At 41.8% G+C, this 13,181-nt stretch overlaps 1 protein-coding gene across 2 annotated transcripts in view; it reads right to left on the bottom strand.

Annotated features, from left to right (window-relative positions):
- Positions 1–5,187: 5,187 nt before the first annotated feature.
- The window catches only part of abhd3 (abhydrolase domain containing 3, phospholipase), a 105,871-nt gene continuing 97,877 nt past the window's right edge, over positions 5,188–13,181 (bottom strand). For both annotated transcript variants that reach the window (XM_048528497.2, XM_048528496.2), the window contains one exon: positions 5,188–6,362. In XM_048528497.2, coding sequence (XP_048384454.1) covers positions 6,184–6,362 — 179 coding nt within the window. In that variant the 3' untranslated portion in view covers positions 5,188–6,183. The remainder of the gene's footprint in view (positions 6,363–13,181) is intronic.

The following is a 13,181-nucleotide window of genomic DNA, read 5'->3' on the forward strand; positions in this document are numbered from 1 at the left end:
CACTTTTGTTTTCTTGACTCACCTGAAGGCTAGCCATTCGGGTAGTGTATGTTACTTATGGCTTCATATACTATGGCACAGTAGAATTATCATTGCTAATTGCCAACCAAAAACCTGGCGGCCAGCATTAGATTCTAAAGTGGATTAACAGAATAAATCCTGTGAAATGTGATAATATGCAGTGATGTGGGTGCTTACATAACTGATTGACTGATTGATTTATTGTCATGTGTACCGAAATATGGTGAAAAGCTTTATTTACAAGCGGAACAGGCAGATCACAGCAAAGGATGTACAGATCAAAAAGACTTAGAGGCATACAGGTTACGTTGCAGCTTACGTTGTTTGAGAAAGAAGTTGTTTCTGTACCTGCTTGTGCATGTGTTCAGGTTTCGTGTATCTTCAGCCTGATGGAAGGTCATTACAAGGATGCGATCGGTCTTGGATGATGTTGGCCACCTTTCCATTGCAGCAAGTCATGTAAGTAGAGTCCATGGATGGAAGGTTGGCTTCTGTGATGGTCTGGGCTATGCATACCACCTTCCGTAGTTTCTTACTGGTCCAGGCCACTATGCACCCAGAAAGTATGCTTTCAATGGTGCATCTATAGAAGTTGGTGAGGGACCTTAAGGACATACCAAATTTTCTGAGCCACCTGAGGAAGAAGAAGCATTGTTGTGTCTTCTTGACTGTCACATCTACATAGGAAATCCAGGACAGCTCGTCGGTTATCATCACTTCGAGGAACTTGGTGCTCTTCACTCTCTCACCCTTAGCTCTGTTGATGTAGATGGGGCATGTTCTCCTCCTTTCGTTCTGAAGTCAATGATCAGTACAAGGGAGTACAGTAGGGGGCTCCAGTGTTGAGTGTTATTGTGGAGGAGGTGAAGTTACCTATCCTCACTGATTGCAGCTTATGGGCCAGAAAGCTAAGGATCCAATTGTTGAGGGCAGACTTGAGACCAGGGTTTTGAGATTAGTCTGGAGAGGAGTATGGTGTTGAAGGTGGAGCAATAGTCATGGAGCAGGAGTCCGACGTGAGTGTCTTTGTTGCCAAGATGTTCCAGGACTGAGTGCAGGGCTAGGGATATGGCATCCCCTACGGACCTGTTACATCAGCAGGAAAACTGTGGGAGATTGAGGCAGGGTGGTAGACTAGAGTTGATGTGGGCCATGACCAGGCTCTCGAAGCATGATTATTGAAGTAACATCTGTGGTCACTAAGGCACACTGCATGTGTTTTCTTGGGTATGGGGATGATGGTGGTCTTGTTGAAGCAGTTTGGGGACCTTGGCTTGTTGGAGGGAGAAGTTGAAGATGTTGGTGAATACCTCCGCAGTTGGTCCACATAGGATCTGACTGCTCAGCCGGGGACACCATTCAGGCCCATCACTTTCCTCAGGTTGACTCCCAGGAAGACTGATCTGACTTCTGAAGAGGGGATAGAGGGAAGAGGTGTGTTTGGGGCTGTCAGGGCAGGCGTCACTGCGCTGCTGGCATTCTGCTCAAACTGAGCATGGAAAGCATTGAGGGCATCAGGGAGGGATGTGTCTTTGTCCACTATCTTTCTCTGTTTCATTTTGTATCCTGTAGTGTCATTTAGACCTTGCCATAAATGGCAGGAGCCTGTTTGGAAGGTCTGGGCCTCTAACTTGGTCTGATACTGCCTGTTGGCCTCCCTGATGACTTTGTGGAGGTCATATCTGGATTTTCAATGTTGGTCTGGGTCACCCGAATTGAATGCTGCATGCCTGGTCTTCAGTAGGGAGTGGATTTCCTGGTTCATCCAAGGTTTACAGTTGGGGAACACTCGGATTGATTTCTTTGGTATACAGTCCTACATGCATTTGCTAATGAAGCCTGTGATGGCGGTGGCGTACTTGTCCAGGTTTTCCCCTGAACATTTGAACACAGTCCAGTCCATTGAGTCCATGCAGTCCTGGAGACAGTCTTCCGTTGCCTTGGACCTGCACTGTACTTCTGTTTATGGAGGATCCTCCCATTTCAGCTTCTGCTTATAAGCTGGGAGGAGGAACACAATGCTATGACCTGATTTTTTAGAAATCTGAGTGAGGGATTGAGCAGTGGGTATCTTTGGTGGTTGTGTAGCAGTGGTCCAAAATGTTCAGTCCTCTTGTGGGGCAGGAAATGTGTTGGTCATATTTTGGCATCACCTGCTTGAGGTTGGTTTTGTTGAAGTTGCTGGCCACAACAAATAGGGACTTGGGGTATTTTAACTCACATCCTCAAAGCCATTGTAACTGATGATGGGTAATTTTAGCACCTGATGACTGGATATTAAATGCAGGGTTTAAATATAAATATCACACCTCATTGAGCATGCCTCATTGATTAATTCAGGAGTCAAGACGGGATTAAGGATTTGGAAACAGGAGATGAGGTGAGAGTGATTTGTCCTTGACATCAAGGCCGTGATTTGACTGAGTGTGGTATTAAGGAGCTCTAGCAAAACTGGAATCAGTGGGAATCAGGTAAAACTTTCCACTGGCTGGTGTCATTCCTGGCTCAAAAGAAACAGTTTTGGAGTTTGGAAGTCAATTGCATCAGCTCCCGGACATCACTGCAGGCACTCTCCACAGTAGTGTCCTTGGAACAACCATCTTCAGCTACTTCTCTCCATCATAAGTTCAGAAATACAGATGTTCACTGATGACTGCACAATATTCAGTATTATTCATGACGCTTCAAACACTGAAACAGTCCATGCTCAAATGCAACAAGACCTGGACATTATCCGGGTAGGGGATGACAAGTGGCAGTGACAATCATGCAACAGAAGTGCAACACAAGCAACACAGCCAAGGACCATCTCCAACAAGAGAGTGGGTAGAGCAAATGAATTGCAGCAGTTCAAGACGGCAGATCACGACCACCTCCTCTTGCAGAATTGCAGAAAAAGCAGATGCAGATACAGCAGGTAACAAGGAAGGGAAATGGAATGTTGACATTTATTGTTAAAGGAATAGAGGAGAAAAGTAGGGAAGTACTGCTGCAATTAAATAAGGCCTTAGTGAGAGCACCTGAAATATAGCGTATGGTTTTTGTTCCCTTTGGAGATATTGGTGGCAATTCGGAGGAGATTCACTAAATTGACTTCAGAAACTAATGTATGAGGAATTTGTCCCATGAGAGAGATTGAGCAGTTTAGGCATGTATTCTCAGAAGTTTAGAAGATCAGAGGGGATCTAATTGAGGTATTTTAGATGCTAAAGAGGATTAGCACAGTTGATGTAGAAGATAACAAGGTGTGGGGCTGGATGAACACCGCAGGCCAAGCAGCATCATAGGAGCAGGAAGGCTGCCGTTTCGGGCCTAGAACCTTCATCAGAAATGGGGAAGGGGGTTCTGAAATAAATAGGGAGAGAGGGGGAGCCTTCCTACTTCTGTGATACTGCTTGGCCTGCTGTGTTCAGCTCTACACCTTCTTATCTTGGATTCTCCAGCATCTACAGTTCCTATTATCTCAGATGCAGAGGATGTTTCTTAATTCGGAGTAATCTAAAACAAGATACCATTGCTGTAGGATAAGAGGTAGCAGAATTAAAATAGAAATGAGAAGAAATTATTTCTCTCAATAGCACAACAATTTGTTGAATTCACTCTGCCAGTGCATGGTGGAAGCCAGACATTGAATAAGTTTAAGGAGGAGATAGACAGATTTTTGATTAGCAATTGGTTGAAGGCTTCTGGAGAGCAGTCAGGAAGATGGAGTTGAGACTGAGATGAGATCACCTATGATCATACCAAATGGGGGAGGCGATGACCTGATGGTATCATTGCAAAAACCCAGGTAATGTTCTGGGGAACACAGGTTCAAATCTTGCCATGGCAGATGGTGCAATTTGAATTCAGTGAAAAATCTGGAAAAAAGAGTCTAATGATGACTTTTGTTGATTGTTGGAAAAACCTGTCTGATTCACTGACGTTCCTTAAGAAGGGAAACTGCCGTTCTAATCTGGCCTGGCCTAGACTCCACACTTGCATCAATGTGGTTGACTTGTAACAGCTCCCTGGGCAGTTAGGGATGGGCAATAACTCCTGGCCTAGCCAGTGATGCCCTCATCCCATAAATGGATTAAAAAATTGGCGGGCCAGGCTTGAAGGGCTGGTTCTTACATTCTAATGTTCTCAAGGGCAACTAGAGATGGGTGATTAGTGCTCATAAAATTGAAAGTAAAGTAGTTATCTTTTATTAACTGCTGGTTTTCATCTGATCTGTCAGGAATCCAAGATACAAGAAAATCCTTGGTCAAAAGGCTGCTGGCTTTGAGAGAGTGTATCTGTAATACATTTAACAGTACAGACATAGAGGATAAAAGAAGAGAGTTATGTTAAATGTATTTACAATCTTGGTTTGGCCTCAAGTGAAATATTACTTCCAGTTTTGGGCCTCACAGAGATAAATGGCAAATGAAGTAGTGATGATATGATGAAAAACTTCCATGCATCCATTGATTAGGATCTGGAATGCACTCTCTGAGATTGTGGTGGAGGTATATTCAATCAACGTATTACAGATGGAATTGGATTGCTTTTGAAAAGGAAAAAGGCAAAGGATTAGAGCTTTCTAAATTTTCTTATGGATACCCAGTACATGAGGCATGAGGCACTGCACAGCCACCATCTGTGCTGTAACAATTCTGTGAATTTGACAGAATAGGCTCCATGAAGGACTGCATTGGCTCAGTCATTGGTTAATTACTTATTATTTTGCAATAACAATAAATTCCGTTAATTTTCAGACACTTGTAAGGATTTCCCCTGAGAATCGCTTGGCAAGTTCAGTGTCATCTTCCTCTCTTACTTTCAGCAGAGACCAAATAATATAAAAAGTTGTTTCTAAGATGGTCTGGCAATGGTGTGCCTTTAATTTGGATTCTTTTTACTATTGGGCTATATTCAAACTGCAACTGAATGAAAATTTCAAACAGCCATAGGCAGTACTAAAAAAGAACACATATGAAATAGGTCGCACATCAACTAGCATGCTTTGATTAATGGTTGAATAGCTCTACCATTGTAACTAGTGGACCAATCCATAATCCAAAATATCAAACAGTAAATTGCTCTACAATTTGTATTATTTTATAAATAAGAAAACAATGCTTAGTTCAGAAAATTTTATTTTCTATATATAGTAAATATCTTTAAATTTATTTTCTAGCTCTTTAAGAGTTTTCTCAGAAAAAAGTTACATATTTTACCCACAATATCATATACAATCTGTTATTGTACTACAAGTACTGGAAGATCATGGTAAGCCTGGGACCCTCTCGACAGACAACTAAGTTACTCATGGCAAACTCAGTAGCACCGACTGTGTAAATACAACAGCTTAGGTTCTAATATATTGCTTTCATAGTGACAGCTCTCAAACACACTTCAATTCAGAGTTGATCACAGTTGGCTTAAAAGTAATATTGATTTATTTTCGTTTTCAAGCTTTTAAGGAATATATCATTGGTATAATCAAAGTAGATTAATAATTTGAAAGTAATTAAATCGGAGTTAAAATAAAATTCATCAGCAATACCTGTGCTTTACTGCATTGCTTTTGAGGCAAGATTATTATTCTAGTAGTATCTGTGCTTCTTTATTCATATGTTATATCATTACCTTTGCTTTAGATACATAAGTGTTACAAAGTAGGTTATTTGGACAGATGTTAAATTATGTGCAAATGTATTCTCAACAATTCAATCATGTTATGAATTGCAAGTATGTTGAGGAAAAATTGAAGCACTGGACCATAAGGTAAATAATAGCCCTGAGGATTTCAATTTACCATCAATAATGTGGTAATTGTAGAAGTTCTGTGCCAATTGGTTATGCAGAAATGAGCAAAATATGATTAAGATGAAGTTCTATATTGAAATTAATATAAAGTTATAATCAGAATATTTTAAATTAACAAAAAACATTCACATGAAAGAAAGCAATGCAAGTACGAATTGAGATTTAGTCTGGGTATAATAAATAGTCTTGGCTCTGTCATTCAACCTTTTCTTAATTTCTAGACAAAACCAAATGACAGTCCATTTTAAATACATGATGGTGCAAGTAAATGTATATTTTACAATGTGCTCAAATACCAATGTTGAGAATATTCAGTAGTTTAGACTGTAAATTTGTGAAACAATCAACACAGATGAATTTCAAAATTCATGTATTTTTCAGCTCATCTCTATGCTCAAAGACAGCTTGAGTAAACTGTTTGAAGACTCTATCCATATAAGTGGCCCATCGAGGAAATATCCCCTCCAGGAAGCCGATGTGACCACCATGTGCAGTTAGTAGTAATGCAACATTGGGGTTCTGTTTAGCAGATTGCATAGGTATGGCTGAAAGAAATACAAATGTCAGAACAGTAATGCATTAAACTTTTGCAATCAATTCAACAAATAAGACAATCACTAACAGTGAAACCCAATGAAGAGTTATGCTCATGGGATCAACTTCAGTGTAATAACAAATAATTTCCTCATACATGATCATTTTAAGTCACTGCATTGTAAGTTAACATACATAAAATTAATCTTAAAATTAATACTACTGCAAATTAAATACATAAAATTAAATTTGCTTCAGTTTTTCGAATATCATTCAACTACTGAAATTCTTCCATGAGCTAATGAGTATGTAGACATTTAATAAAGTTTTCATTATTTTCTGTCCCTGTTACTTTATCTAAACTTACTCTATGTGAAATAACATAGTTAACTCCTTAATTCAAAAGAATAGGGCTGTAAAATTTCAGATGAATGTATTAATTATTACATCACAATGCAGTTGCAGAACTAAATTGCCCTAATGTTATTCTTCTTGTTTTGATGGGTATTGGCCTGTGTTGATACTGTTCCATTTAACTCCCTCTCCGGGACTTACCATGGGTATCTCCACTGTCAGAGGTGCTGCATTTCTTAAAGGCCGTGTCATTGATGAGTATAACAAGACACAAATTGGCTTCCACAGCTCATCTGTTTTATAGTGATTGGGTCTGTTGGACCTGCCCAAAGTCTACTTAGACACTTTAGAAGACCTTCTCAACAATTTTTCCTATATCAGGAAGAACACCTGTACTCCATCTGATTCCATGTAGACATAAACTTTCAAAATTTTTACAATAAGAAACAAAGAACTGTGGATGTTGGAAATCAGAAACAAAAACAGAACTTGATGGAAAAGTCTCAGCAGGTTCTGGTAGTATCTGTGGAGAGAAAGCAGAGTTAACATTTCAGGTCCAGTGACCTTCCTTCAGAACAAATTCTCTTTCTGTTCTCAAGTGCTGGAAATGAATTCCAGTTCTTTCCCAGTGAGTGGGTTGGGAAAGTCATAAGTAAATTCAGGCATTCAGTACACCAAGTCTCTTGGGGATAATTAGCAGTGTGCTTGGTAAACCTGTGGCTGAAATACAGACCAAATCAAAACAATTAAGAAGTCAGCGAAAAATAATTTTGCATGTGAGATGGCTTTTTCTCACTGGCATGCAGTCTGAAAAACAGCAAGTTAAGGAAGATGAGTGCGCAGAGGAAGTATTGAAAGGTCACTCCAGCTGTAAAGAGTATTAAATAGGAAAACAGTGGGCCAGCCATAGCATAAGGCTAGCATTGCCGTTGAACAACTTCTTGTAAAAAGTAGTTCGGATAATTTCTAACAAAAGGAATTTGATATTATTCCATTGAAACCAATGAAAGGCTAAATAGGAACAAAAACAAAGTTGCTGGAAAAATTCATTGGGTCTGACAGCATCTGTGGAGGAGAAAACAGAGTTAACGTTTTGGGTCCGATGCCGCTTCCTCAGAACTAAGGCTAAATAACTGCATTGATCTCTAATCCAGTGACCTGTGTTGAACTTCAATTTGTTGTGTAGAATTTGTGCTCAGGATCCAGCACTCACAGCATGTGGCATTCAAGGAACAGATAGTTCCAAGGGTTGGCTCATTGGCTCATTCCAATATATTAGTTACCTTCAATGCTGCCTGTGTTTGTCGCATGGTTTTCAATCCATCATTCAAACAGTTTAAAGGTTAATGATGATCAGTTGCCAGGCCACAATTTGTTGGAAATACAGGCACACACATTTCATGTGAAAAGGGGCTGTTGAACTGTGCTGCTGAGGTGACTTTGGGCCATTGGCATTGTGCAGTCAGAACTCAGGAAGAAGTTTGCAGCTGTATTGGAATTTGTACAGTTTCTCATGTTTAAAAAATGAGAACTCTTACTTGTTAGTGCTTGCTTAGGATATAGGCAGAACATTTTAGGAAGGTCATGGAAATGGAAGTGTTAGGTCCACACATTGAGAGTGTGTGTCATTGTTGTGTTTGATGACAAAGAATTAAGCCAGCTAGTGTACTCATTTTAATGCATGGTTACAAATTGTGTGCATCAAAGAAAGTGTGTTGGAAAGGCTGCATGGTGCTCACCTTGTCAGATATCAAGAGATTGTTTAAGCATTTCCTCAACTGGATCTTTGTCTGCCACACCATACACCAGCAGCTTAACTCTTTTGTAACCTCCCGCCCGGAATGTGCGGTGAAGTTAAGTAGCCTCCTTCGGTAATTCCCTGGAAAGTGATCCTGCCTCCATGCTTTTACCATGAGCTCAAGTCAGGCAACTGTGAATTGTGATGCTGCTATTCTTCTGGCATCCACGTTCCTCCTGTTTTCCTGTCAGCGCATTAGTAATCCACAATGAACTATACTGCCATAATGAGTGCTGTTAGTGTTCCTTTAAATAATTAGTCCTTGTTCAGGCTTTGACACCTACTACCACCTATTAATTGGCTGCCAATCCTAAAAGAAGCCTCTTAATTTGCCAAGATAATAAAATGTGAGGCTGGATGAACACAGCAGGCCAAGCAGCATCTCAGGAGCACAAAAGCTGACGTTTCGGGCCTAGACCCTTCATCAGAGAGGGGGATGGGGGGAGGGAACTGGAATAAATAGGGAGAGAGGGGGAGGCGGACCGAAGATGGAGAGTAAAGAAGATAGGTGGAGAGGGTGTAGGTGGGGAGGTAGGGAGGGGATAGGTCAGTCCAGGGAAGACGGACAGGTCAAGGAGGTGGGATGAGGTTAGTAGGTAGCTGGGGGTGCGGCTTGGGGTGGGAGGAAGGGATGGGTGAGAGGAAGAACCGGTTAGGGAGGCAGAGACAGGTTGGACTGGTTTTGGGATGCAGTGGGTGGGGGGGAAGAGCTGGGCTGGTTGTGTGGTGCAGTGGGGGGAGGGGATGAACTGGGCTGGTTTAGGGATGCAGTAGGGGAAGGGGAGATTTTGAAACTGGTGAAGTCCACATTGATACCATATGGCTGCAGGGTTCCCAGGCGGAATATGAGTTGCTGTTCCTGCAACCTTCGGGTGGCATCATTGTGGCAGTGCAGGAGGCCCCTGATGGACATGTCATCAAGAGAATGGGAGGGGGAGTGGAAATGGTTTGCGACTGGGAGGTGCAGTTGTTTGTTGCGAACTGAGCGGAGGTGTTCTGCATGCGAACTGAGCGGAGGTGTTCTGCATGCGAACTGAGCGGACACCTCCGCTCAGTTCGCAACAAACAACTGCACCTCCCAGTCGCAAACCATTTCCACTCCCCCTCCCATTCTCTTGATGACATGTCCATCAGGGGCCTCCTGCACTGCCACAATGATGCCACCCGAAGGTTGCAGAAACAGCAACTCATATTCCGCCTGGGAACCCTGCAGCCATATGGTATCAATGTGGACTTCACCAGTTTCAAAATCTCCCCTTCCCCTACTGCATCCCTAAACCAGCCCAGTTCATCCCCTCCCCCCACTGCACCACACAACCAGCCCAGCTCTTCCCCCCCCACCCACTGCATCCCAAAACCAGTCCAACCTGTCTCTGCCTCCCTAACCGGTTCTTCCTCTCACCCATCCCTTCCTCCCACCCCAAGCCGCACCCCCAGCTACCTACTAACCTCATCCCACCTCCTTGACCTGTCCGTCTTCCCTGGACTGACCTATCCCCTCCCTACCTCCCCACCTACACCCTCTCCACCTATCTTCTTTACACTCCATCTTCGGTCCGCCTCCCCCTCTCTCCCTATTTATTCCAGTTCCCTCCCCCCATCCCCCTCTCTGATGAAGGGTCTAGGCCCGAAACGTCAGCTTTTGTGCTCCTGAGATGCTGCTTGGCCTGCTGTGTTCATCCAGCCTCACATTTTATTATCTTGGAATCTCCAGCATCTGCAGTTCCCATTATCTCTTAATTTGCCACACTGGCTAGATTCACCAAGAAGGACCACTGCATGAAGATTAGGTTTGCCGTCCTGGAAATAGTCCAATCAAAATGTAAATTGGTAAGATTTCACACTTTTCCCCGAGGTGTAAGTGGCCTCTTTATTCCTCCAAACAAAATGGACTTTCTCACATTTAATCCATATTGACATGTATTTACTATTCAGCTACCCACTGCACAAGTTTGTTAATGTCTTCTCACATTTTATCATAGTATGCACTCTAAGAACCTGCCCTCCTTCATTTAGTGTTGACCACAAGTTTTGAAATGGTACTTCCCATTTTTCAGGGTCTAAGAAAAGCATAAAAATTATTTCTGTGGCTGTTTCTCAGATACCTGTTAGTAGTTCATGTCACCTAGCAATAACTTTTACTTTTGTTTTTCTCTATTCTGACATTCATGATGAGACCAAAAGTTACAAGTGACTTTTCTAGCTTTTGCCTTTGAAGCAAGGTTAACTTATGCCCTGCTTTGCACAAAATACATGTGTCGTCGACTGAATTTCTCGAGTGTAGTTCTGATTACCAGGTGGTAGACAGCTGTGCACACATTTACAAACAAGAACTGCCCATTGCACTGTAGTCCAGTTCATCACTGCTGGCACAGATAATAAAAACATGCAGTAGGAGTCAAACAGAAAAACAGAGAGGAAGGCAGGAAAAAAAGTGCTGGGGTAGGGGGTGTGGTGCTTACTGTTTAGAGACCAGTCTGTTCTGAAGTGGCACGTTGGTCAATAAATGTGTAGACCAGAATAAGTAAGGATGGCAGATTTCCTTTCCTAAAGGATATGAGTGAACCTGTTGCGTTTTTATGACAATTACCGTCTGACTTGATTTTTATTCCTTTTATTGAATTCCAAATTAACCACCTTTCGTAGAGGGATTTGAACCTGTGTCTTGCAAACATTTCCCTGGAGATTCTTACCTTTCGGTTCTGATGAAGAGTCACTGGACCCGAAATGTTAACTGTGATTTTTTCTTCACAGATGCTGAGCTGCTGAGCTTTTCCAGCAAGTTCTCTTACTTACGTGGTGACATTACCACTATGTCATCATTGGTCCAAATAGTAATCAATTTAATAGCAATTTATTTAATAACTGTTTGACTAAATGATAATCAATTTATTTCAAACTACTTATATAAGGAGACTTGCAGTAGTTTCCAAGTACTACCTATTTTCTAGCACCATGCTTGTCACTGTTTTTAACTCAGTCATAGGATGGGGACATCGTTGACAATGCCAATATTTATTAGCTACCCTGAATTGCCCTTGAGTAGTTGGTGGCATGCAGCTGTCTTGAGCTGCACATTGTGTAGGTACATCCATTGTGCTCACATGGAGGGACTTGCAGGGTTTCAATGTAATGATAGCAAAGTAAAAGTAAAGCAATTCGAAATCAGAATTGTTTGAGACTTGGAGTGGAACTTGAAGGTGATGATATTGCTATGCACCTGATGCCCTTGCTCTGCTAATGTAAAGTTGAGGGATTTGGAAGGTGCTGTTGAAGAAGTCTTGGACCTTTAGCTGTTTTTTCTCCTTTCGCAGCTTCTCTTGTTTATAATAAGAGGTCAAAGATAAAGCTGCATGATTTGCTGATAAAAATGTGCAAATCAAACCCAATATCACCAGTAAAGCCTTGGAATTCCTAAAGAAGTATGTGCATGTGAACTAATGGAGTGATGGTGATTTCTCAAAATTGTGCATCCTCCTCTGAGGACTCAGCAGTCTCCTTCTGTTCCAACTCTTTTGTCAGGTTTGATGGATCTGTGGGAGATGAGGACTTGAAAGCAGTGTCAGGATTCTGATACCCAGATGAAAACAAGCTTCTCACTCTACAGGATGTAAGGGTGCCTGTTGGAGCCAGGGACAAAGTCAGGCATAGCCATGTTAGATGTTGCTGCTAAAAACAGCAGGCATCTCCTGAAAGTGTAAGAAGGATAAAGATGAGGGATGTAGTGATCATGGATGCCAAATTCAGATTCAGCACTTGACCCAGTGCAAATAAACCTTTCAAACGTAACAACAAAAAATTAGAATAAAATTTATTCTGCCTCCCAGCAACGCTTACAGTTACACTCTAACATGCAGCACATTGTTTTTTTTGACAAAGCCAAACAAAGAGACTGAAAACCCCATTGTTTTTCAGACAGACAACCTCTTAACATGGTCCTTAAGGAGTTGAAGCGCCATTCATTGGTGGCAGGTTAATTTCCTGGTCCCACCTTCCTGCAGGATCTTTGAACATTACATCATATTCCAAAGATGACAGGATCCATGAATACAGTTTTCAAATCATGCTTACATATGCTCAATCCCTGATAGTCTGTTTGAATATATGTTTGGAACAGAGTTGTCTGTCTGTGTTAGGTGAAAATAATATGAAATATTTATTGGGTGGCCGGGTTTCCTGTACCTCCACTTGATCAGTCAGTAGGGAATGGCTGCCTCACGGCCATTTATTACTCCAAATGGGCTAACAAATGTCTTCCCACAACCACCGTATTCTCTCATCTTTGAAAGGTACTTCTAGCTTCCAAATTGATGCCAGAGTGGAAGTGGCAGTTGGATGTGGTTTAAATGGCCACTTAAGGGCTTATATTTAGGTGAGATCAGGTGAGACCTCGCTTGATCCCAAAAAAAATTTGCAAACAAGTTAGGGGTGAGTTACTCACGTAATTTTACAAGCTCCTCTGCGCGAAAAGTCTGGTGGAAAGGTTACTGAAATTCTGCTCAGATATACGAGACAGATTGCAGATAGTTAATGGAAGAAAAGCACAATACATTGGAAACAATGCAGCTCAATGGAGATTTCAAACTTTAGTGCTCCCATTCTTTGCCAGTAATGCTTGGGACACTCTCTTTGAAGGAACCAGGTATTTAATACTATGGGAACATGCACTTGTATGTCT

Source organism: Stegostoma tigrinum, chromosome 5 (assembly GCF_030684315.1).
Source record: "Stegostoma tigrinum isolate sSteTig4 chromosome 5, sSteTig4.hap1, whole genome shotgun sequence".
NCBI classification, from domain to species: domain Eukaryota; kingdom Metazoa; phylum Chordata; class Chondrichthyes; order Orectolobiformes; family Stegostomatidae; genus Stegostoma; species Stegostoma tigrinum.